We start from the raw sequence: 21,866 nt of genomic DNA on the forward strand, positions 1-21,866 counted from the left end.
CCCCCCCCCCCCCCCCACCCCACCACACCCTCCTTCCTCTATCATTCTTCATGCCTACTGTCTTTCTGCGACTCACGTACGCTCACCATGCTCGCGAGAGCAGGCCTTTGATCAGCACCTCAACTTGGTGCTGTCCGACGTGGAGGAGACCATCACCGTCAACGAGGTCGACCAGGAGCCCACGACAACCACCCGCAAGCTTGACATGCTCTTTGTTCGTGGCGACGGTGTCATTCTCTGCTCTCCGCCGCTGCGTGTGTAAATCAACCCAAATCCCCCCCCCCCCCCCTGGCCATCGTCGGCACCGTACCATGATCGGCCACAACCCGACCCACAACCGAGTCTTCCATGTAGTGCAGCAACAATACCTTTTATCAGTGCTCTCGTCCATAGCAAGCAGTGCGTGCCAGACCTTGATCTCCCCCCCCCCCCCCTCCCCCCTGGCCTGCCACCCGATCCGCCGCCCACCCGCAACCACCAGCCACTCGAGCAGCCACCATTCCGCAGAACAGCAGCAAGGCTACGTTTTACCACACTTCACAACCAGCACCAGCATGGCCGCATCGTCATCTGCTGCCGAGGTAGGCACAGTGGAAGAAGGAGAAAATGCACCTCACATGCATCCCCCATGTTACAGTCACATACTCACCGCACTCTACATCCCCCCCCCCCCCCATTCCCATATGGCTGGTCTCTACAGGAGGAGGGTCTGGAGAAGGCCTCGGCCGCCCGCCAGTTCTTTGAGGACTTTTACTCGGCAACGGGTTCGTATGTTGTTGGCCGTATCAACCGCTACACAGAGTTGCAGAACCGCATCGACTCTGGCGAGCTGTCTGGTGCTGCCGCAGAAGCTGCTCGTGATGAGTTTGCCCTTGCAGAGCGCCGCTTCTTGCGGCAGAGGTACGTTGCTTGCTCCTCCTCCCCTCGCCCTTGATCGCGACTCGTTTGTTCGTCCGCACGCGTCGCCCGCACTGGTGCCGCCACCTGCCCGGCGGCCTCCTGCAAGCCTGGCCAGATCGCCTGTGAGGCGATGTGGGCGTATGCAAGAGTGTAGCATGTGTTGCACTTGGTCGCGCTCCATGTCCCCTCTTGTGGCTCTGTAGCAACTGGACTTGCCTGCGTGTGGCGGCAGTCGGGTAGGCAGGCAGTGCGGACTTGGAGCGGCAATTTTTGTGTGGACAGAGGTGGAGGGCATCAGCAGGAGCAGGAGCGAGGTCAGAGGAACAGCGACTCACAGGAGGGATCGGATGTGGTGCAGGCGCAAGCGAATCAAGCTCCATGACTTTGACCTCATCAAGATGGTGGGCAAGGGTGGATATGGTGAGGTGTATCTTGTGCGCAAGAAGGACACGACCGAGGTGCTCGCGCTGAAGAAGATGAAGAAGTCGGCGATTCTCAAGTCGCAGACGGAGATCACGCACCTGCGGACGGAGCGCAACGTGCTCGCCAACCAGCAGTCGCGGTGGCTGGTGCAAATGGTGTACTCGTTCCAGGACGCGGCCAACGTGTACATGGCGATGGAGTTTGTGCACGGCGGTGACGTGCGGACGCGGCTGACGGCTGTGGACACGCTCTCCGAGGCTGACGCGCGGTTCTACATTGCCGAGATGTTCCTCTCCGTCGACGCTCTCCACCAGGCCGGCTACATCCACCGTGACCTCAAGCCGGAGAACTTCCTCATCGACTCGAATGGACACATCAAGCTGACCGACTTTGGCCTCTCCAAGGGCAACATGCTCACCATCCAGTCGCAGACGATGAAGCGTGGCATGCTGCCGAGCTCCAAGGACGGCGACCGGCGGTCGATCGGCGCCCGCAAGCGCGTCTTTGGCTCGATCAAGCGCAACGCCCGCGAGCTCGCCTTTTCCCTCGTTGGCTCGCCCGACTACATGGCTGTCGAGATGCTCCGTGGCGAGGGCTACGACTTTTCCGTCGATTACTGGGCTCTTGCCGCCATTCTCTTCGAGATGATTGTCGGCTTTGCCCCGTTTGCCGACGACGACATCGAGGCTGTCTTCCGCAACATCTTCAACCACGAGGTGACCCTCAACTTCCCCGACATCTACACGTACATGTCGCACGAGGCATGGGACCTCATCACCTCGATCCTCAAGGAGCCCGCCGACCGGCTCGGCAAGGGCGGCATTTCGGAGATCAAGTCGCACCAGTTCTTCGACTCGATCGCGTGGAAGGCGCTCGGGACCGAGTCCGGGCCCTCGCCGCCCTGGGTTCCCGAGCTCTCGGACGACACCGACACCCGCTACTTTGACGTCTACGAGGAGGATCCCAACGCGGTTGCCGCCGAGGATGCCGCCGACGCCGATGCCAAGTTCCAGGCCTTCCCGGCCTTTACCTTTAAGCGCCGCCGCCCGGACGCCTCGTCGTGAGGCGCTCCGCAGGCCGCCGCCGCTTGATGCACCCCCCGAGTCGATAAAAGAACAGTCCGCTGCTCCGCGAGAGTGTAAGCTCTGGCCCTGCCTGGCGCGTCGCCGTCCGGTGCCCTAGGCGCGCTCCGCAGCTATGTACTGCGGCCGAGTTTAAGATCTGGTCGGGTCCTTGCCCTGGCCCTTGCCCTGGCCCTTGCCCTGACCCTTGCCCTTGCCCTTGCCCTTGGCCCTTGCCCCGCCCTTGCCCTGACCGGCGCGGCGCTTGCGCGACGCCGCCCGGCGCGAGAGCGAGAGCGCCGTCGACCGCTGCGACCGCTTGGTCTCCTCGGTCACAACCATGTTGTCGACAAGAGCGTCAAAGGCGGCCTTGATCGAGGACGGGCGCGAGGTCTCGTCACGGGTGATGGACATAAAGGTGTCGAGCGCCTGACCTGGAATGAGGTCGAGCGGGCCAAAGACCGGCTCCATATCCCTCAGCACGGTGAGCTTGGCGGTGTAGCGTGTGGGCGTGAGGATGGCCTTGGGATCCAGCGCATCCGAGTCGGACCAGCCCGGGTCGTCGGGCCGCGGTGCGACAAAGAACTCGAGGCTCCGGCCAGGTTTGGCATGGAGGAAGAGCGAGAGCGGAGTCTCGGTGCCAAAGTCTGCGCGGACCTGGTCGAGGACACCCTCGACAATCTTGAGGGAGTTGTCAAAGGCGACGGCGCCGTAGTACGAATTGCCAAACAGTGCGGCGTCGAGGTCCGAGAGCGGGACGTACTCAAAGCCAAAGATCTTGGCCGTGTTGTGGTAGGCGAGGAAGATGCCGGCCATGTTGCCGATGCGGACCTGGAAGTTGTACTTGAGAAAGGCCGAGCGCATCATGTCCCAGTACTCGCGCTCAAATGAGTCGACCAGGCCACGGAGCGAGGAGAGCTCGTATGAGGCGTGGTCGCGGTAGTTGCGGCAGTCGAGGCGGATGGGCCGGACAGCGCGGGTCTTGAGGTCAAACGTCTTGCGGGCACCCTTGATGCGCGGCGACCAGCAGTCGAGCTGCGAGCGGAGGAGCATGTTTCCGGCGCGCATGTAGTGGTACGTCTCGGCGTCGGTCGACGCCTCGGGCGAGGCCTCCTTCAGCAGGCTCGCCTCAAACTCGTCCTCTCCATGGTGAGGAAGCGCTCGAGCTGCTTGCCGAGCTTGAGCAGGATGACGTTGTCGACGTCGCTGACCGTCTTGAGCGAGTCGACCGCAAAGATGCCGTCGCGTGGGCGGAGCGCGACCGCCACCGGGTGGGTGAGCCCCCACGTAAAGTCGCGGTACATCTGCCGGCGCGAGTACTCGGCCGAGAGGAACGAGCTCTCAACCGTCTTGTAGTCCGAGAGCGCAAAGTACGCCTGCGCCAGAAGCGAGGTCATCGACGACGTCGAGCCCTTGATGGCAATGCCGTCGAGCGACTTGGCCGTCGCGTGCAGGTCCTCGTCAGCAGACGTCGAGACAAACGGCGGAATGGCGTCAAAGTCAATGTCGTCCGGCGAGTGGATGTTCTCCAGCCACGGATCAAACATGTGCTTGCCCGTCGCCTTGTTGACAAGCGGGAAGAGCTTGCCCGGGTGCTCCACCACTGCATCCAGCCCATGCGCCAGCTGCGCCACGCCCTGCCGCTCCGCGCTGCCAACCTCAATCTGCTCCACCCCCGACTTGGTCAGCGGAACCCGCGAGAGGTACTCGTAGCCCTCAGTCTCGGCCCCCGATCCGCGCAGCGCGGCCTCGAGCGCCGGCGAGTAGGCAAACTGCGGCCGGCCTGAGACTGCCCCGGGCACCGGCAGCGGCTCCTGGCGGACTGTCTTGGGATACCTCCGGTAGTACAGACCTGCCGCTTTTCCCTTGTCCCTAACTCTGCCCTTGCCGCCCTTCTGCGCCCCTCCGCCGCTCTCCTTGCGCCCCTCTGCTGCCGCTGATGCCGCCGATGACGCCGTCCGCCCTACTCCGCCCCGCCATGTCGCGCCGGCGAGCGCCACCCTCAGCGAGCTCCTCACCCGCAGGCCGAGCATATTATGCGGAAGAGCTACTGCGCTACTTTTGCCGTGCTCTGCTGCCTCTTTCCAAAAGGCCGCGTGCGATGAGTGTGGCTCTGTCTCGTAAGCGCCCGCCACTGCCTCCTCTGCCCCCTTGCCAATCACCAGCGGCGGCGGATGGATGGATGGATGGACCGATGGAGGGACGGACGGATTGACGGACGGATGGTTGGACGGACGGACGGACGGACAGGCGGACGACCGGTTTCGGATCGCGGCCGTCGTGGAGAGAGAGGAGGGGTGTGGGGCGTGTGTGCTTGGGGGGTGGAGGGAGTGGGGGGGGGGGGGGAAGAGAGCATAGCTTGGGCTCGGAAGCTTGGGCTTGGGGGGCTTGGGGGCTTGGGGGCTTGGCGCTTGGGCTTGGGCTTGTGGTCAGGCTAGTCAAGAAGGACGGGGCTTGTGGCGTGGCTTAATCCATTGGCGGCGGAAGGGTCGAGGCCGGGGCCGAGGCCGGGGCTGACGAGGCCGGCGAGCCGTAGCGGTCGTCGCCATAGCGGTCGCCGCCACGGTCGCGGTCGCGGCGGTCGTCGTAGCCGCCGCGGTCGCCACCACGGTCGCGGTCGCGGCGGTCGCTGCCACGGTCACGATCACGGCGGTCGTCGTAGCCGCCGCGGTCGCCGCCACGGTCACGGTCACGGCGGTCACCGTAGCCGCCGCGGTCGCCGCCACGGTCACGGTCACGGCGGTCACCGTAGCCGCCGCGGTCGCCGCCACGGTCACGGTCACGGCGGTCGCCGTAGCCGCCGCGGTCACCACCACGGTCGCCGCCGCGGTCGCCGTAGCCACCGCGCCGATCGTAGCCGCGGTCGCCATATCCGCCACGGTCGCCTCCGCGATCGTAGCCTCTGCGGTCGCCGTAGCCTCCGCGGTCGCCGTAGCCTCCGCGGTCACCGCGGCGGCCGCGGTCGCCATAACCGCGGCGGCCGCCGCGGCCGCCACGGCGGTCGGTGGGCCGACCGCGGTACTCGCCAGGAGTGGGCGAGTGCTCACGCAGGGTCTTGGAAAAGTCGGTGCGGATCGTCTTGCCACGAACCTGGATTCCGTTAATGTTGGAGATGACCCGGGCGGCGTCGTTGATAGAGGCCATGGTGACAAAGGCAAAGCCGCGCGAGGTGTTGGTCTGCGAGTTGCGGACAACCTTGGCCTTGACGACAGCGCCGTGCGGCTCAAGGATCTCGCGGAGCGCAGCCTCATCGATCGAGTAGTCAAGGCCAAAGATGCCGATGACCTTGGCCGGCGGCGCTGGTGTACGGCCGTTCGGGTCAGGCTCGCGCTTACGTGCGGCCTCGACCTCGGCCATCAGCTCGGGCGAGATGACATCGGCATCGCCTTCCACAGCCGGCGGCGGAGCCTGCTGCTGCTGCTGCTGCGGCTGCTGCAGGGGCTGCTCCTGGGCGTGCGCAGGCGGGTATGCCTGGGCATGTTCGCTAGCAGCAGCAACTGGTGAGCGGTCCCGCGAACGCGAGCGCGAGTGCGAGTTGTACTCTCCAGGCGGAGGGGTCGGGGTGCGCTCTGTGTGCGGGGAGTGGGGGGGGGGGGGGTGAGGAGGGGCGGAGAGGGGGGGGGGACGGGTGGTAGGGGGAGGGGGAAGAGGGTGCGGGGCAGGGGGAGGAGGGGCGGCGGCGTACCACTCATTGCAGTTGGGAGTGAGGGGTGGGGTGGGAGGTGGTCCAGTGGCGGGCTGTCAATGGGAGGCAGTGGGGGAAGGCCAAGGAGGTGGCGGGTTGGGGCAGTCGCGCCAAACGGCGGCGGCCGAGTTCAGGCAGCTTTTTGCAGGCAAGGGGATGTAGCCATGCGGCGAGAGGGGGTGTCCAAGAGATTTGTAGCGGAGCGCGATGGTGGCATTCAGCGTTGTTTTAGACGGGAGGTGGGCTGGCTAGTTGGCGATGGCGGCGAGGATGAGGCGAGGGCCGATGAACGGGTTGCGAGCGTGCATGGCGAGCATGTTGTCGACCAGGAGGACGTCGCCCTCGCGCCACTCAAACTCGATGCGCTCTTCGTCCATAATAGCCTTGGCAGCAAGAACGTCGTCATCGGCAATGGGCGAGCCGTCGCCGTAGGTCACCGTCCACGGCGCCTGGGTTCCGGCCTCTTGCGCAGCCGGGTGGAGGAGGACGATGGCGTTGAACCAGGTGCGGGCGCCGACGCGCGGGTCGCGACGGGCGGCCGGCAGAGCGTGCGAGACAACTCTCATGGCGCCCGACTCAAGCCACTCGATGGAGGCTGCACCGGTGTCGCGCGCGCGAGCCTCGGCCACTGCCCGGTCGTCGGTCCCGTACGCAGCCTGCCACGAGCGCTGGAGCTTGCCGTCCGAGGCGTCGGCCGAGTCGATGACCCTGGTGTAGATGACGCCTTTGTCAACAACCTGAGCAGCAAAGGCCGAGCGCTCGGCGGCGATGCGCTCGTAGAGGTTAGTGGAGAGCAGAATCGGCGTCTCGCCGTTCTTCTGTGGCTTGGTCTGGCAGAAGAAGGCAAGCTTGGTCGGGTACTTGGTCAGGTACGCCAGCTCGTGGTGGAACGGGATATGACGATCGGCGGGAGTAAAGGTCGAGTTGTGGATGGGCCCCAGGACGGCGGTCCGCGGGCCACCACCGCCGATGTAGTCGCCGTACTCAAAGTCGAACGGCTCGAGGAAGGCCATAAAGTCCGGCGCATCGGCTAGCGGCAGGCCGCGGAAGAGCACCGCGCCGTGGGTGTCGAGCATGCCGAGCAGCAAGTCCTTGTTCTTGGCCAGCGCCGCCTTCATCGCCGCCACATCGGTGAATCCAGGCAACGTAACCACCAGCGGGAATGCCTTGCCATGGTACATCCGCTGCTGCCGCCGCCCTGCCGCCGACACCGGCGCGATTGCCACCTCCACAATGTCATCCTCGGCCCGGCTCATGCTCGCCGTCGCCGCCGCAGCAGCTGCGACAACCGCAACAGCTGCAGCTGCAGCACGAGCACTTGTCGGGATGAGGCGAGTAAGCGAGCGGAACATGGTCGGGATGAGGGTGGGTCGGGTGGAGGGGGGTTGCGGACGGTGTTGGGAGGGGAGGGGAGGGGAGAAGGCGGCAGCACGGCGTGCGTGTCGCACAGTGCACTTTTTTTCTGGCGGTGGTAGGCTTGTGGCTAGCTGGGGCTACAGCTAGCGGGGTGATTCGAACGCGGCGTTGTCGCCGAGGCGAAGGTAGGCGATGAGAGCTGCACCGATGGCGGCGATGAAGCCACCGAGGGTCATGACGGCGCCGGTGCCGAGCGGGTTGGCCCAGTTCGGCAGTGAGAGGAGAGCAAAGCCGGCGCCGGCGGCAGCAACTTCCGGCAGGCACTGCGCGAGGTTCATCATCGACATGAGCAGGCCTTTGTCGTCAGAAGCCTCGATGGCGACTGCGGTGAGCGCCCACGGGAGGGTCATGGTGCATGCCCATGGAAAACCGAGGCTGCCAAAGGCGAGGAGGACGAGCGGGACGAGGGTGGTTCGCGGTGTGCCAGCTCGGGCGAGATGGGTCAACAGCCCGACAGCACCAAGAATGAGGGCAAGGACAATGTGGGCCGCAACGTACACCGATTTGGTACCGGCGGTAGTGACCAGCCTCGGGAGCAGGGCAGCGCCCCACGGACCGGGCAGAGTGAGGACAACGGTGGTCAGGGCCTGCATGAGCAGGCCGAGATTCCCAGCCCGCACGCCGTCGTCGTACAGTGTGCGCGCATGCGAGCCAGCGGGTGCGTTCGGATCGCCGCCGTATACCACCGAGCCTACCCACGAGGTGGCGTAGATAAAGGTGGTGAACCAAGCGAACCACGTGCAGCACTGGACGGCAAAGACATGACCAAGCACGGGCGGCATCGTGGTAAGGGCAGCACGCCATCTGCGCCAGCGCGACGTGGCCGGTCGCGGCTTGGGTAGCTCCAATGCGTCGTTGAGCAGCGGTGAGGCTTCGTTCAGCGCGCCGTCGCACGACTCGACATGATCGAGTGTGCCTGGCGGGGCGTGCTGCTCCTCGCGGGCGGCGGCAAGTGTAACGCCGACGGCAACGAGCACAGCAAGCGCACCAAGGGCGTACAGCGCCCGCAGATTGGTACCCATGAACGGGAACGCGTCGGTGAGCGGCAGCGCCCCGAGCGCAAACCCAAAAATGGAGCCAAGGCCCGTCATGGTCCCAAACAGTGCGTTGCCCTCAGACTGCTGCTCTGGTGGAACGAGATCAACCAAGAGCGTTCGTGCTGGCCCCTTGATGGTGTTGAAGGCAAGATCGAGGATGCAGAAGGCGGCGACGGCGACAGCGAGAGCCATTGTGCAGCGCGAGCCGGCGCACGACGAGGTGTGCTCGCCAGCAGCGGTGCCGACGTCCTCGGCATTGGCAAAGAGAGTGAGCGCAGCCACAATGACCAGAGCACCGGAAGCGATGAACGGCGAGCGACGACCACAGCTTGCAGTACAGCCATCGGACCAGACGCCGACCAGCGGCTGGACAACCATGCCCGAGATGGGCCCAGCGAGCCAAGCGGCCGCCACCCACTTGTCGGCCATGCCCAGCTCGCGAAAGACCTTTGTCGAGTTGCCCACATTGAGCGAGGCCACAAGCTGAACACCAGCGAGCGCACATGTGAGTGCTGCCAACCGTGGCCGCTGCACCCGCTCTGCGACTCGCTCCGTCGCGGCGTGCATGCGCGGCCGGAGATCGAGCCGAGGCTGCGACAGGTGCGTGCTGGCAGGCGGGTGATCGGCTTGGGAGGGGAGGATGTGGGGAGGGTTTGGGGGGGAGAATGATCTGATAGGACTATGGTTTTCTTGGGGAACGCATGTACATTATGTGTGCGTTGTAAGTGTATGCATGCATGCACGGGGCGACAAGGGAGCGATGAGTCACGTCAGTAGTGTGCGGAGCAGCGAGCTTTGGGCAGTGACATGCGGCATGCGGCATTTTTTTCTGGGAGCTCAGTGGGGCAGGGAAGGGGGGGGGAGGGGGGGGGGCGGTGAGGTAGTTGCTGCGTATGTGTTGATATCCTCTGGTGGTGTTGGTTGTGACAATTGGATGTGATCGATGGAGGGTGTACTGTGCAGCGAGTGGTGCATTGGTCGGGTGCAGCACGGGCAGCAGACGGGGACAGAGAGAGGGTGGGAGAAAGGAGCGGCGACAGCAGCGGCGGAGCTGTGAAGGGGGTAGAGGACACACGACTTGAGTGGAACATGGCAGCAACGACAGAGGCAGGAGCAGTTGGCGAGGAGCAGGTTGTGCTCAAGGCGCGTCGGCTGGGGCGGAGCGGGCTGAAGGTGTCGGAGCTGGTGCTGGGGACGATGACCTTTGACGAGAGCGAGACCAACTCGTGGGGCATGCCTGCGGCGGCTCAAGATGATGCGTTTGCGATGATGACGGCGTACGCAGAGGCTGGCGGCTTTACGCTCGATACGGCGGACATCTACGGTGCCGGGGCGAGCGAGCGGGTTGTCGGGCGGTGGCTGGCGGCACAGGAAGAGCCAGACAAGTTTGTTGTGGCGACCAAGGTGTGGGGTGAGATGGGCAAGGGACCGAATGACAAGGGCCTCGGCGGACGGCACATTGCGGCTGGAGTGCGCGAGTCGCTCAAGCGGCTGCAGCTGGAGAAGATCGATCTGTACCAGGCGCACAACGTCGATCCCGAGACGCCACTGGAGGAGACGCTGGTGGCGTTCGACGACCTTGTCAGGCAAGGCCTGGTGGGCTACGTGGGCGTCTCCAACTTTCCGGCGTACAAGATGGCGCAGGCAGCGGCGATTGCTGAGCGGCTCGGTCTCAGCTCGCGGCTTGTCTCGCTGCAGCCCAAGTACAATCTGCTCGCGCGGACGATCGAGTGGGACTGCGTCCCGTATTGCGTGGAGACCGGAATGGGCATCCTTCCGTGGTCGCCGCTCCTTGGCGGGTGGCTGGCCGGGAAGTACTCGCGCGACGCGCCGCCGGCCGACGGCTCGCGGGTGGCATGGGCCGAGAAGGTCGGTTGGGACGTGATGGACTACTCGACGGTCGGCACGGCGCACACGTTTGACGTCGTCGACAAGGTCAAGAGCGTGGCGGCGGAGCTGGGGCGGTCGCCGTCACAGGTCTCGCTCCGATGGCTAATGCAGAAGCCGGGAGTCACTGCGCCGATCATCGGGGCGTCCAAGATGGCGCACCTGCTCGACAACCTCCAGGCGGCCAGCTTTGAGCTCTCGGGCGAGCACATGGCAGCGCTCGATGAGGTTTCGGCGGTGCCCAAACCGTATCCATGGAATGCATATTGAACGATGGGCTTCAGCGGCGGGTAGACTTTGTGCGGGAGCTACGGCCACTATCAGCGTTGCGGTTGCGGTCTTTGCGCGCATCGTCTCTTGCGTTGCGCTTATCGCCATCCCTTGCACGGTCACGATCACGGTTGCTGCGCCTCTCGTTCCGAGTACGGTCACGGTCCCGACTGCTGCGCTTGTCATCATTCCTTGCACGGTCACGGTCACGGTCGCTATGCTTGTTGTCGCTCTTGGCCCGACCACGGTCATGGTCGCTGCGCTTGTCATCACCCCTTGGACGATCACGGTCCCGATCGCTGCGGTTATCGTCACGGTCGCTGTGCCTCTTGTCCCGTGCGCGATCACGGTCCCGACTTCTGCGCTTGTCATCATTCCTTGCACGGTCACGTTCACGGTCGCTGCCCCTATCGTCACGGTCGTTGTGCCTCTTGTCCCGTGCGCGATCACGGTCCCGATCGCTGCTCTTATCGTCACGGTCGTTGTGCCTCTTGTCCCGTGCGCGATCACGGTCCCGACTGCCGCGCTTGTCATCATTCCTTGCACGGTCACGGTCACGGTCGCTATGCTTGTTGTCGCTCTTGGCCCGACCACGGTCATGGTCGCCGCGCTTGTCATCATTCCTTGCACGGTCACGGTCATGGTCGCTGCGGTTATCGTCACGGTCGCTGTGCCTCTTGTCCCGTGCGCGATCACGGTCCCGACTGCTGCGCTTATCATCATTCCTTGCACGGTCACGGTCACGGTCGCTATGCCCGTCATCATCCCTTGGACGATCACGGTCCCGATCGCTGCCCTTATCGTCACGGTCGCTGTGCCTCTTGTCCCGTGCGCGATCACGGTCCCGATCGCGGCGCTTGTCATCATCCCTTGCACGGTCACAGTCACGGTCGCTGCCCCTATCGTCACCGTCGCTGCGCTTCTCGTCCCGAATACGATCACGGTCCCGGCTGCTGTGCTTGTCATCATTCCTTGCACGGTCACGGTCGCCACGCTTCTGGTCATCTCTCGCACGAGCACGACCATGGTTACGTTCGTTATCGCGAACCCGGTGGCGTTCATCAGTGCCACCGTTGCCTCGCGCCTGTGTCACAAACACTTGGTCTTCTCTGCCGTCGTCGTCATCCCACTCGTCGCCCTCGTCGCCCCACCCGGCCTCAGCCTCGGCATTGGCATCGGCCTCGGCGGCTTCTTCGGCTGCTGCCTCGGCTTCCATCTCAGCGGCCAAATCAAAGCCGAGCTCCTCGGCATGGAGCGCCATGACGTCGTAAACCTCGCAAGCATCGGGATCGTCCTCGTCGGCACAATAGTCTAGGACCGAAGAGCCCTCGTGGGTGCGGATGAAGAGATCAGAGCCTGCCACTAGCAGCGTTTCTACTGTCGCTGCGTGCCCGCCAACCGTCGACATGTGCAGCGGAGTCCAGCCCGACGAATCGCACACGTCGAGCTGGATGTCCGGGTGCGCTACAAGGAGCTCGACAATAGCGCTCCGCCCCAAGAGTGCCGCTATGTGGAGCGCCGTCGAGCCCTCGTGGTCAACGGAGTTGACGTCTAGCGCATGACCCGAGCCCACCGCTCCCCGCTCCGAGCGGTCGAGCAGGTAGTGCGCCAGCTCCACAGCGTTGATCTCGGCGGCGAGATGGAGGTAGCACTTGCCGTCGGCGTTGGCCGCCGACGCGTGTAGCTCGTACGTCGAATGCCACTCGCGACGGATACCCGAGTACGCCGACCCGCTTGCCAGTAGCGTGTCTGGCGGGTGCGCCGCATACGCGTCGTCCGCAAGCGCCATGAGCACCTCACCGGGTGCGCGACCGAGGAGCGCCGCATGCAGCGGCGTGTTGCGCTGCATGCACTCGCGGGCATTGACCATGGCCCCTGCCATGCGAAGCGCAACCACAAGGTCAACCGCGCCAGAAATGCCCAACCGACCCTCTACCAACGCCGCCACTACCGCATGCAGCGGCGTCTCACCGCGCACATCGCGCCCGTTCACCGCCAACTTGCCAGCCTCGGCCGCCGCCCGTGGCGGGCGCACCTCAGAAGCCACCATCGCCAGCGCTCGCGCCACCTCTCCCGCTGCAATGGCCTCTTCTAGCGTCATCCGATGCTTCTCAGGTTTCGGCATCCGTCCCCCTACTCTGCGCATTGCCCACACCACCTACTTGCCGACAGAGACACGTGGACAAATCCGTTGTCATCTCGCCCGGCCACTAGCCACCACCTGACGATAGCACATGCATCCACATCCACATCCACATCCACGTCCACATCCACATCCACATCCACATCCACATCCACATCCACATCCACATCCACATCCACATCCACATCCACATCCACATCCACATCCACATCCACATCCACATCCACATCCACATCCACATCCACATCCACATCCACATCCACATCCACATCCACATCCACATCCACATCCACATCCACATCCACATCCACATCCACATCCACATCCACATCCACATCATCCACTCCCTACCTAGCCCCCCCCCCCCCTCTGGGCCGCCGCTCGCAACGTGGCATCGTCGCCAGCCATGGCAGACACCACCGCTCTCGCTCACCCTTCTCCGCACAGTATGGCAGGCAGTAGAAGCCCAGGGTGGAACAACCGCACCATTCTCTTGGGTGGGTTTGTGGCCATTGGTGCCCTACTGCTCCTCACCTCACATATGGCCCTCTCGTCCGTCCGTCGCGACCCGCCCATGCTCCAGCAGCGGAGCCAGCCGAAGGCGCTCTCTCGCCTGGAGCGGCTGCTGGAGGAGTTCCGCGACACGCCACACGTTTCGTTGGGCAAGCACGAGGTGACACCAACGCAGGTCGCTGCCTGTGCCCGCATCCAGGCCACCCCGTTTGGCGACCTCGCAAACGTCGAGAACGCCATCGCTGACTGGCTCGTCTTTCGCTGCGACGCCGTCCTGGAGCTCGAGCACAAGCTCCATGGTGACAAGGGCCACAGTCACGATGGCGATGGCGATGGTGACGGCCATGGAGCTGCAACTACATCGCTCGATTCTGGTCACGGTTCTGGCCATGGCGAGGGTGAGGGCGATGGCCACAGCCACGATGGCGACCACAAGGACGGCGAGACGCACACCGTCCACGATCACGGCACTAACAACGGGGCAGCAAAACCCATCCTTGCCCGTGGCAAGATGTTCCCCACCGCCAAGCATGTCGGCCAGGGTACCGTCGAATACACCACGCCATCGGGTGTTGACCTCTCGTACACCATCCACATCAACACCGAAGACGCCGCCACCGACATCGAGCCGGGCCCTGACTGGATTGCAGTCTGCGTCTCGTCGACCACCCGTGGCATCAACCCGACGTCGCTCTCGTCACTCTCGCTCTTCTCGCTCATGCTGCCGTCGCTGGCCCGGACGGTCGAACCAGGCTTCCGCTACCGCGTCGTCATCATTCACGACGTGGGCGACGCGTTCTACGAGGACGACGGCACGTATGCCGCCATCGAGGACTGGTTCAACTCCCGCATTGCTCACCCGCTTGCTGCTGCAGACATCGAGGTCCAACTGCTTATGGTCTCGTTCACCAACACTCAGCGCAAGCCCGGCCCGGCCTTCAACGTCATGCTCCGCGCTGCCGCAGACTTTGGCGCCGAGTGGTTCTACCGTATCAACGACGACTCAGAGTTCGTCGCCCCATGGGCCGTCGACTTTACCACCACCCTCCTCGCCCTTGGCCAGCCATATGGCGCCGTCGGCCCGCTGTGCAAGCAGGGCAACACCGCTATCCTCACCCACGACTTTGTTCACCGCACACACCTCGACATCTTCGAGACATACTACCCGCCTGCCCTCGTCGACTGGTGGATGGACGACTGGATCTCGCGCGTCTACGGCGCCAGCCGGACCGTCAAGGTCAACTCGGCCGAAATCATCCACCATACCGACAACCACGGCACCCGCTACCAGGTCGACTTTGCCAACCAGCCCAAGCTTGCCGAAGCTCTCGAGCACGGCAAGAAGCGCATCGTCGCCTGGATGGAGGAACACGATATCGAACAAGACGTCATCGACGCCTACAACAACGACAACTTTGTCCACACCGTCCTTGGCGACGATGCCCTCGCCAAAATGCTGCCCGATTCAGAACGTCCCGCCGCCTGCCGCAAGCTCGCCTCAAGCCACGGCGTCGTCCCCAACCAAACCTGGGGCACGCTCTCAGCTGACGACCAGGTCACCTGGAAGGTCAACGACTGCGATCGCTTTGTCAACTAAACCTCTCGATGCCCCCTGATCGTCTTGCGACCGAGGTGACCATGGCCGTGCTGATGCGCTGACAGCCCACGTTGTCCCTTCCAACTCAACTGTCAAACCCACGCGGGTGCTTCACTCCCACTCCCCTTCCGCAGCAGACGCTGACACCCCACCACGCCCCTCTCCACCCACATCGCACCCATCCCACTGCCCCCATTGTCACTCGCTTCCTCTCCATCCCTTCCCCTTCCTTCAACCCCCTCCATCGCCCTGCGAAGCCTCGCCCACTGCGCCTCCCTCCCGCGCCATGTCCTCCCCAAACCTCCAGGTACGTAACGCGCACTCCATGTCCCCTCCCTTCCCCCCTCCCCCTCCCACTACCTCACCACTACTGCCACAGGTACTACGTGAGGGAAAGATGCGCCACAAGCCGGCACGCAACAAGCGGTTCAAACGGTTCAAGCGTGGCTATGTGGTGCTGACCACCCAGGCTCTGCAGGTGGCATCAAAAGCCGGCGGCAAGCTCCGGGCCGTTCTCCCGCTCACTCGCGCTCGCGCTGCCTTCCATCGATCGCATCCGGCGCGATTCGAACTCGGATCCGAGATCGCCGGCGTGGATGCTGCTTCGCTTTGGCTGTTCAAGGCCGACTCGCCCGAGGAGGCCCAGGCCTGGATGCGCGCCCTCGCCTCGGCTATTGCTGCCGCCCTGACTACGTCCACGACTTTGCCGGCTGGGCTGATGCCTCGGCCTCGCGCGCCCAGGTCATTCGCGTGGCCGCTTCGGGTCTCCGCCTCTTTGACGTCGGGCGCTCTGCCCGCAACGGCCTTGTGCCCGCTCTCGACATCCCCCTCTCCAACCTCCATCGGGTCCACCACGTCGGCTCGTCGCTCTCCATCCGTTACATGGCCGCCGACAATCTCGTTGCTGTCATATTCCACGTCGCCTACGCTGTCGGCAAGACCATTGTCCGCCTCCTTCGCAAGCTGGTCGAGGCCGAACTGGACTCTGCCCGTAAGCCATTTGCCGTCGCCCTCCAGCCAGAAGGCCCATTTGACAAGCGCCTCGTCGTCACTTCGACCGGCCTCACCCTCCAGCGCGTCAACACCTCGCGCCTGCTCTCACCGGTCTCAGCTGCCGCCACCATCCGCGAAGCCCAGCGCCGCCGGACCGCCGCTGACCGTGCCATCGCCAAGGCGTCCAAGAAGCAGACCCGCTCCTCGCGCAAGCTCCGCATCCGCAAGCTCCGCAAGTCGTCCAAGTCGCACAAGTCGACCGCAAGCTCGCCAGATCCGACTCCTGTGCCGCCGATGCTCTCCGTCACTGCTCCAGACTCGGGCCCGTCGTCAGTCGAGTGGTCCGACGACGACAACGGCGACGGCTCTGGCGCAGACGGCGCGCTATCGCCGAGCAAATCGGCGTTTGGCGACTTGTCCGAGCTGTCGTCGGCAGGCGAGGGATCCGATGACAATGACGCCGGTGTCGGCGCCATTATTTCCCATGGCAGGGGCCAGGCCCCGGTCGAGTTCACTGTTCACGAACTTGTCCACGGCGACAACGGCTGGCTGTCCTTGCAAAGCCTGTCGTGGGGCGAGCTGTCGGAAATTCGGCGCATTGCCCACGACGGCATAGCCCTCATGCTACACTCGGGCACCTCGTATGTAATCTACTTTGAAGCGCCCGAGGCGCTCGATGGCGCGCTTGATGTTATCGAGACGGCGTCAGCCGCATCCTTGACAACGACAGAGGCCTCGGTAGGCCTGCATCGCTCAATCGACGACTACTTGGACGCGCTCGCCATGTCGGCGTCTTTCTCACGGTCGATGCTCTTCGACTCGGCAGAAGCCAGCTCCGTTCGCGACGAGAGCGACGAGGCATCGAGCGCCGGCTCGGGCTCGGGCTTTTCATCCGACGCTCTCTGGGATGTCTCGGACGACGGCCTTGACCTGCATTCACTGGCCACTCCGCTCAAGATAACACAGCGCAAGGCGACGAGGACCGGCGTGAGCTGGGACGATGTCGGCGCCGCGCTCGACGTCGGTGCGGTAGGCCGAAGCGATGCACACTTTGAGGCCGTTCCTCACGCCAACGCCGAGCTTGACAGCGGCAGCTGCCCGGCCCTGGCCGAGATGCCCGCCCACGAGGGCATTTCTGATGTGGCGGTACAGCGGCGGCTGTGGATCCGACGGGTATTTGACGGGTGGTTTGGTGTCGCCACCTCGCGGCGCGGTGGTGCTCGGGTGGCGGAGGAGCTCGCGTTCTCGGTCCTCTACTCCAAGTACTCGCAGGGCCTCATCCACGATCGCATCTACGATTTTGGCTACACCGCGGCCTTCTTTATGCTCTTCCAGATCATGGGCTGGTTCCACTTTGGTATTTCGTGGGCCATTCTGGGTGCCGGGGCGTGGTTCCTCACCGAGATGCGCCGGCGGGAGATCCGGGAGCGCAAGATGGAGGTCTTTGCCATGCGCGCCTTCCGCAACCTCGCGTTCGACGATCCGATCATGCAGGCACTGCTCAACATTCCAAACGCCGTCGACCGCATCCTCCCGCCGTGGGTCTCGTCGCCACACGTGCACCAAGTCGAGTGGCTCAACATCATTGTGGAGAAAATGTGGCCGTACCTCCATGTTGCGATCGAGGACGCGATCGTCGAAAAGGTGACGCCGCTGTTTGAGAAGCGCCCATCGGTGGTGAGCGAGGTAGGCTTTGCCTCGTGCGATTTTGGCACCATTCCGTTCCTCCTCACCGGGCTCGAGATCCACGACTCGGAGGCCGAGGAGGTGCTCCTTGACCTCGACTTTCGGTGGGCCGGCAATCCAGACCTCGCGCTGTGGCTCAAAGCCAAGGGCGTACCGCTCACGGTCCGGTTCACCGACTTTCAGCTGTACGGCACGTTCCGCATCGGGCTCAAGCCGCTCATGCAGCAGCTTCCTGGCTTTGGAGCCATCTCGGTCTCGTTTGCCAAAAAGCCCGTCGTCGACTTTAACCTCTCGGCCGGCGCGGTGAGCGTCACCCACCTGCCGGGCGTATCGGCCTGGCTCAACAAGTTTATCCGGCAGCACGTGGTGGCGACCATGGTCTGGCCGCAGAAGATCATCAAGGAGCTGTACTCGACAGTCGAGGTCGAGCGGGCGTTCATCAACGACTTTGTACCGCGCGGCGCTGTGGTCGTCGTCGTCCACTCGGCGACTAGCTTGCGCAAAGCCGACTTTTTCTCGTCTGACCCGTACGCCTCGATCTCTATCGACGGCGTGAACAAGCCGCAGCGGACGCGAGTCATCAAGCACAAGACCTCACCGGTGTGGGAGGAGCGGCTCGAGTTTGCTGTGCCAGACATTGCCGGCAAGCGCATGTACGTCGACATCTTCGACTCGGACCGCGGCATCAACTCGGACGACCTGCTCGGGCGCTCAGAGTTTGACATCTTCTCGCTCACCGCTTATCAGACGGTCCGGGTTTCAGAGCCGCTACAGCTCGCCAAAAAGGGTTCAGTGACGTACTCGGTGCAGTGGTGCCCGTTCTGGGGCCACCCAGAGTTCCGGCTTCCGCCAGGCGGCGTCGAGCCGAGCGAGAAGTACTCAGGCATCCTCTTCTGTCACATCAAAAAGGCGACGGCGCTCGCATGGGCCTCATCGCAGCTGTGGGCCGTGGCGTCGGTCGGCCACGAGTCCGAGTCCACCGCCGTCTCGTCCAAGGCCAATGGCAACAAGCCGGTGTGGGACCACAAGCTGACGCTGCGCGTCGACGACTGGCGGAGCGATGTCTTGCGCGTTGACCTCTTCCAGAAGACTGGGCGGAAGAAGAAAAAGACGACCGCCACCCCAGCCGGCTCGGTCAAAATCCAGGTCTCGGCCGTCTCGGCTGGCATCGAGGGTCACGTCCTCGAGCGCGCCTTTCAACTCGACGAGGTGGCGCAAGGCGCGGTCCATCTCCGGCTCATCTTTGTCTCACGCTGGGGCCTCCACGCCTGAGCATAAATCTCACAAGCTGCCACCAATCGCCTACGGTGGGGCTAGGACAGGCTGGGTCGGCAGCGGCTTTCCGCGGAGCTCGGCCATGCGATAGCGAGCAGCAAAGACGACGGCGGCCAGATCAGGGTCGTTGTGCTCGACGGCACGGGCGTCGACAATGTCCATCAGCCGCTTGGCATCATCCCACCGCTCGATCTGCATACAGCCGTAGGCAAGAAACAGCAGTGTCCGTGCCTCTAGCCCCGGATGACCGAGCTGGCGGGCAACGTTGTGCTGGGTCAGAGCGAGCTGCATCGCCTGCGGAGTCCGGCGCAGGGCTGAGTACGCCCCGCCCAACGTCGAGAGCCGGGCCGACGTGGCGGCCAGCATGTACCTAGAGAGCACCAAGTTGCGCAGACGGCCATCCCACTGTGGATCAAGTGGATACGGCTCCCCCGTCCAAGCCAGCACCTCGCCGGTCTCAGGATCGATTCGCTCCACCACGGCCCTGCCCGCGGCTGACTCAGCCCCGGCCCCGCCAGCATAGGTCACGACCGCCAGCTGCTCGCTTGCGCCATGCTCATCGTCGACGTCTTCGACCACCGGATCCATCACCGTCCACAATAACTAACCGCACAGAGATGTGAAGAGAGTGGAGAGGAGTGTGAGCAGGGGAAGTTGTCTGTCTCGGTGGCCTCGCTGGCTGACGCGGGGGGGGGGGGGGGGGGGGAGGGGTGACTGCTGCTGATCATGGCGCCCGCCGCGTGTATAGACACCAAAGACGATGGTGGAACCAGTTGGATGTGGGGTTAGAGGCTGGAGGAGGGATTGTGTGATGAGTGAGGGTATGGGAGATGGAGGGCTGCATGGAGGGCTGGCGGTCTGGGGAAGAAGGGCGATGGAGAAGAGCATGCCGCTCCGTTCGCCCACGGGCACCGGCATCACCTCACTTGGACGGTGTGGTATGGGACGACGACGTGGACGGCGGCGGACGGGACGAGGGAAGGGCCGGGATACGCATCATGCACTGACGCTGACGCTGACCTTTACGCTGCGGAGTACCGAGGAGGTAGTGGCCTTTGAGGCTGTGCTGGGTCAAGTCGCTCAGGCAGCGGCGGGGCAGGCCGGGTGCACCCGGTACGAGATCTTGCGCGTGGTGGGTGGCCCGGGGCTGGAGCGGCCGCAGTATACGGTGATTGAGTCTTGGGCCTCGCTTGCTGCCCTCAATACTCATCTGGAGACGCCGAGTGTCGTCGCTGCCAATGCCGCGCTTGTCCCGCTGCTGCATGAGTCGGTCGAGGCGCGAACGCATGTGCCGCTGGCCAAGGCAAGGCGCCGTGTCGTTGCGGACGGTGAAGGGGTTCGTGACGAAGGCGATGGCGGTGATGGAGGCGTCGTCGACAAAGACAACGTAGGGAGCAATGCCGGTGTCGATGACGAGGATCCAGGGAGCGATGACGACGATTCAGGGAGCGATGACGAGAGCGATGACGACGATTCAGGGAGCGATGACGAGAGCGATGATGGGAGCAACTCGCTGGACGACCTGCTCGGATCCTCGGCTTCATTATGACCTCACTCGTTGTACTCATTCGACATCAACACCTCCTTTGGTCCCTGACCGGGCTAGTCCCCGAGCTGGGCACACCTACCGGTGCAGCCGATTAAGGACGGCACGCGCAAGAAACTGAGAACGCGCGAGAACGCGAACCTCCTTGAGAAATTGCGGAAGCGGGATGATGCCAGTTTGTAGGGCGCGGTTGAGAAAGTAAAATGCGTCCTCGATGGCCATGTTCTCTGCCACGGCGTCCAGCAGCTGCTGTTGGCGCGGTGTGGCCGGGACGATGTCGGCATCGACGCTGTACGGCGGGCGTGCGAGCTCAGTCTCGATCACGGCCTGCGCCTCGTCGGTGGTACGTGCAATCATATGGCACGCTTGCCGGGTTGCCGCCAGTTCGGCCTCCAAGCGCATAATACCGGTCTCCAGCTGGCTCCGCCCATCCTTGAACCTGCTCTCCAGATCGCAGAGCCGCGCCACGTCATGGTTCGCCTCGAGCTCAAACGTCTGCAGCGCACGCGTCAGCTTTTCGCGCACCGCGCTCTGCAGCGACTCAAGCATAATCGCAGCCTCCTGCTCCTGCTCCTGCTCACGGGTAGCATGCGCAACGTCGGCAGCATCGACGGCGTCGGCGTCGGCGTTGGCAGCGGCAACAGGTGGAGGCTCGTCATAAGCCGGTGGTGCCGGGCGATCGTCAAACGCTGGTGGAGGTGGCATCGGCGGCGGGCCTCCAACACTGACATTGGGACTCGCATGAGATATAGGTAGAGTGAACGCCAGTGCAGGCGCAGTTGCAGGCTCGGGCGGCTTGGAGTACAGCGGCGGGTCGATCGAGTACACATCGGACATGTGGACGAGAAGCGCGACGAGCGATGAGCCATTATCACCGTTCCACTGGTCGAGGTACTCAAGGCGACAGCGGCCAGCAAGATCGACGTGCGGGTGGCCGACCTTGAAGGTCATGTTGGGCGCCGGGGTGATGTACGTCTCGGGCGGTGAGTACGGGTAGTCGTGCCGGAGCCAGAGAGTGATTGGCAGGTTGTACCGCTGGCCCTGGTAAACAATGGGCACGGTACCCGTGAGACAGACCATCGGCACCGCCACTTCGCTCACCGTACTGCCGTCGACATACTGCCCGGCTCTGGCCAGGAGCGACGGATAGACCTCGACAGCATGCCCCACCTCGTCGACCACCCGGGCACCCTCAGGGTACTGTCCGCCACCGCCACCGCCACCGCCACCGCCACCGCCACCGCCACCGCCACCGCCACCGCCACCGCCACACCGGGCATCGCAACCGTCAGCAGCCGTGTCAACCGGCGGCATCCGCGTCAATCGTCCCCATCCATCTGTCATACATGAGTCCAAGCCGTACATCGCGGGCAGAGAGATGGATGGTGGGAGGGGGAGGGGGACGGGGGGAGAGAAAGGGGATATTGAGCCAGC

General features: G+C 64.0%; 12 protein-coding genes across 12 annotated transcripts in view; 6 read left to right on the forward strand and 6 right to left on the reverse strand.

Annotated features, from left to right (window-relative positions):
* AMSG_02109 (U6 snRNA-associated Sm-like protein LSm3) overlaps positions 1-278 on the forward strand; it is a 607-nt gene extending 329 nt beyond the window's left edge. The window contains exon 2 of the mRNA XM_013905684.1: positions 104-278. Within this exon, the coding sequence (XP_013761138.1) occupies positions 104-262 (159 nt within the window). The 3' untranslated portion in view covers positions 263-278. The remainder of the gene's footprint in view (positions 1-103) is intronic.
* A 257-nt stretch (positions 279-535) lies between these two features.
* Positions 536-2,449, forward strand: AMSG_02110 (AGC/NDR protein kinase). Its single transcript, XM_013905685.1, has 3 exons — positions 536-581; positions 701-900; positions 1,259-2,449. Exons 1-3 carry the CDS (start codon positions 555-557, stop codon positions 2,385-2,387), a joined length of 1,356 nt encoding a protein of 451 aa, XP_013761139.1. The 5' UTR covers positions 536-554; the 3' UTR covers positions 2,388-2,449.
* A 70-nt stretch (positions 2,450-2,519) lies between these two features.
* AMSG_02111 (uncharacterized protein) lies at positions 2,520-4,341 on the reverse strand. The gene has a single exon (XM_013905686.1). It carries the CDS (start codon positions 3,450-3,452, stop codon positions 2,538-2,540), a length of 915 nt encoding a protein of 304 aa, XP_013761140.1. The 5' UTR covers positions 3,453-4,341; the 3' UTR covers positions 2,520-2,537.
* A 509-nt stretch (positions 4,342-4,850) lies between these two features.
* On the reverse strand, positions 4,851-6,076 carry AMSG_02112 (uncharacterized protein; the record flags this gene model as incomplete). The annotated part of the gene is made up of 2 exons (XM_013905687.1): positions 4,851-5,926; positions 6,070-6,076. The coding sequence occupies 2 exons, from the start codon at positions 6,074-6,076 to the stop codon at positions 4,851-4,853; spliced, it is 1,083 nt and encodes a 360-aa protein (XP_013761141.1).
* A 204-nt stretch (positions 6,077-6,280) lies between these two features.
* AMSG_02113 (pyoverdine biosynthesis regulatory) lies at positions 6,281-7,421 on the reverse strand (the record flags this gene model as incomplete). The annotated part of the gene is made up of 1 exon (XM_013905688.1): positions 6,281-7,421. One exon carries the CDS (start codon positions 7,419-7,421, stop codon positions 6,318-6,320), a length of 1,104 nt encoding a protein of 367 aa, XP_013761142.1. The 3' UTR covers positions 6,281-6,317.
* A 147-nt stretch (positions 7,422-7,568) lies between these two features.
* On the reverse strand, positions 7,569-9,089 carry AMSG_02114 (sucrose transporter 3; the record flags this gene model as incomplete). The annotated part of the gene is made up of 1 exon (XM_013905689.1): positions 7,569-9,089. One exon carries the CDS (start codon positions 9,087-9,089, stop codon positions 7,569-7,571), a length of 1,521 nt encoding a protein of 506 aa, XP_013761143.1.
* Positions 9,090-9,534: 445 nt separating this feature from the next.
* On the forward strand, positions 9,535-10,695 carry AMSG_02115 (aldo/keto reductase). The gene has a single exon (XM_013905690.1). It carries the CDS (start codon positions 9,612-9,614, stop codon positions 10,677-10,679), a length of 1,068 nt encoding a protein of 355 aa, XP_013761144.1. The 5' UTR covers positions 9,535-9,611; the 3' UTR covers positions 10,680-10,695.
* Positions 10,696-11,659: 964 nt separating this feature from the next.
* AMSG_02116 (uncharacterized protein) lies at positions 11,660-12,844 on the reverse strand (the record flags this gene model as incomplete). The annotated part of the gene is made up of 2 exons (XM_013905691.1): positions 11,751-12,844; positions 11,660-11,676 (listed from the first exon to the last, which is right to left on the reverse strand). The coding sequence occupies exons 1-2, from the start codon at positions 12,823-12,825 to the stop codon at positions 11,660-11,662; spliced, it is 1,092 nt and encodes a 363-aa protein (XP_013761145.1). The 5' UTR covers positions 12,826-12,844.
* Positions 12,845-13,241: 397 nt separating this feature from the next.
* Positions 13,242-14,932, forward strand: AMSG_02117 (uncharacterized protein; the record flags this gene model as incomplete). Its single annotated transcript, XM_013905692.1, has 1 exon — positions 13,242-14,932. The coding sequence occupies exon 1, from the start codon at positions 13,271-13,273 to the stop codon at positions 14,930-14,932; it is 1,662 nt and encodes a 553-aa protein (XP_013761146.1). The 5' UTR covers positions 13,242-13,270.
* Positions 14,933-15,194: 262 nt separating this feature from the next.
* AMSG_02118 (plant synaptotagmin) lies at positions 15,195-18,929 on the forward strand. Its single transcript, XM_013905693.1, has 3 exons — positions 15,195-15,239; positions 15,312-15,524; positions 15,674-18,929. The coding sequence occupies exons 1-3, from the start codon at positions 15,219-15,221 to the stop codon at positions 18,881-18,883; spliced, it is 3,444 nt and encodes a 1,147-aa protein (XP_013761147.1). The 5' UTR covers positions 15,195-15,218; the 3' UTR covers positions 18,884-18,929.
* Positions 18,930-19,772: 843 nt separating this feature from the next.
* On the forward strand, positions 19,773-20,435 carry AMSG_02120 (uncharacterized protein; the record flags this gene model as incomplete). Its single annotated transcript, XM_013905694.1, has 2 exons — positions 19,773-19,824; positions 19,864-20,435. 2 exons carry the CDS (start codon positions 19,773-19,775, stop codon positions 20,433-20,435), a joined length of 624 nt encoding a protein of 207 aa, XP_013761148.1.
* On the reverse strand, positions 19,976-21,746 carry AMSG_02121 (uncharacterized protein; the record flags this gene model as incomplete). Its single annotated transcript, XM_013905695.1, has 1 exon — positions 19,976-21,746. One exon carries the CDS (start codon positions 21,744-21,746, stop codon positions 20,511-20,513), a length of 1,236 nt encoding a protein of 411 aa, XP_013761149.1. The 3' UTR covers positions 19,976-20,510.
* Positions 21,747-21,866: the final 120 nt, after the last annotated feature.

The sequence above is a fragment of the Thecamonas trahens genome (assembly GCF_000142905.1).
Source record: "Thecamonas trahens ATCC 50062 unplaced genomic scaffold supercont1.8, whole genome shotgun sequence".
In the NCBI taxonomy this organism is placed as follows: domain Eukaryota; order Apusomonadida; family Apusomonadidae; genus Thecamonas; species Thecamonas trahens.

Excerpts from the sequence above, each read along its gene's own strand:
- AMSG_02115 (XM_013905690.1), top strand. The coding sequence starts at position 9,612 with ATGGCAGCAACGACAGAGGCAGGAGCAGTTGGCGAGGAGCAGGTTGTG.
- AMSG_02111 (XM_013905686.1), bottom strand. The coding sequence starts at position 3,452 with ATGCGCGCCGGAAACATGCTCCTCCGCTCGCAGCTCGACTGCTGGTCG.
- AMSG_02110 (XM_013905685.1), top strand. The coding sequence starts at position 555 with ATGGCCGCATCGTCATCTGCTGCCGAG. Across the intron at positions 582-700 it reads CATCGTCATCTGCTGCCGAG|GAGGAGGGTCTGGAGAAGGC; the intron begins GTAGGCACAGTG and ends TGGTCTCTACAG. Across the intron at positions 901-1,258 it reads CGCCGCTTCTTGCGGCAGAG|GCGCAAGCGAATCAAGCTCC; the intron begins GTACGTTGCTTG and ends GATGTGGTGCAG.
- AMSG_02118 (XM_013905693.1), top strand. The coding sequence starts at position 15,219 with ATGTCCTCCCCAAACCTCCAG. Across the intron at positions 15,240-15,311 it reads TGTCCTCCCCAAACCTCCAG|GTACTACGTGAGGGAAAGAT; the intron begins GTACGTAACGCG and ends CTACTGCCACAG. Across the intron at positions 15,525-15,673 it reads TCGGATCCGAGATCGCCGGC|GTCATTCGCGTGGCCGCTTC; the intron begins GTGGATGCTGCT and ends TCGCGCGCCCAG.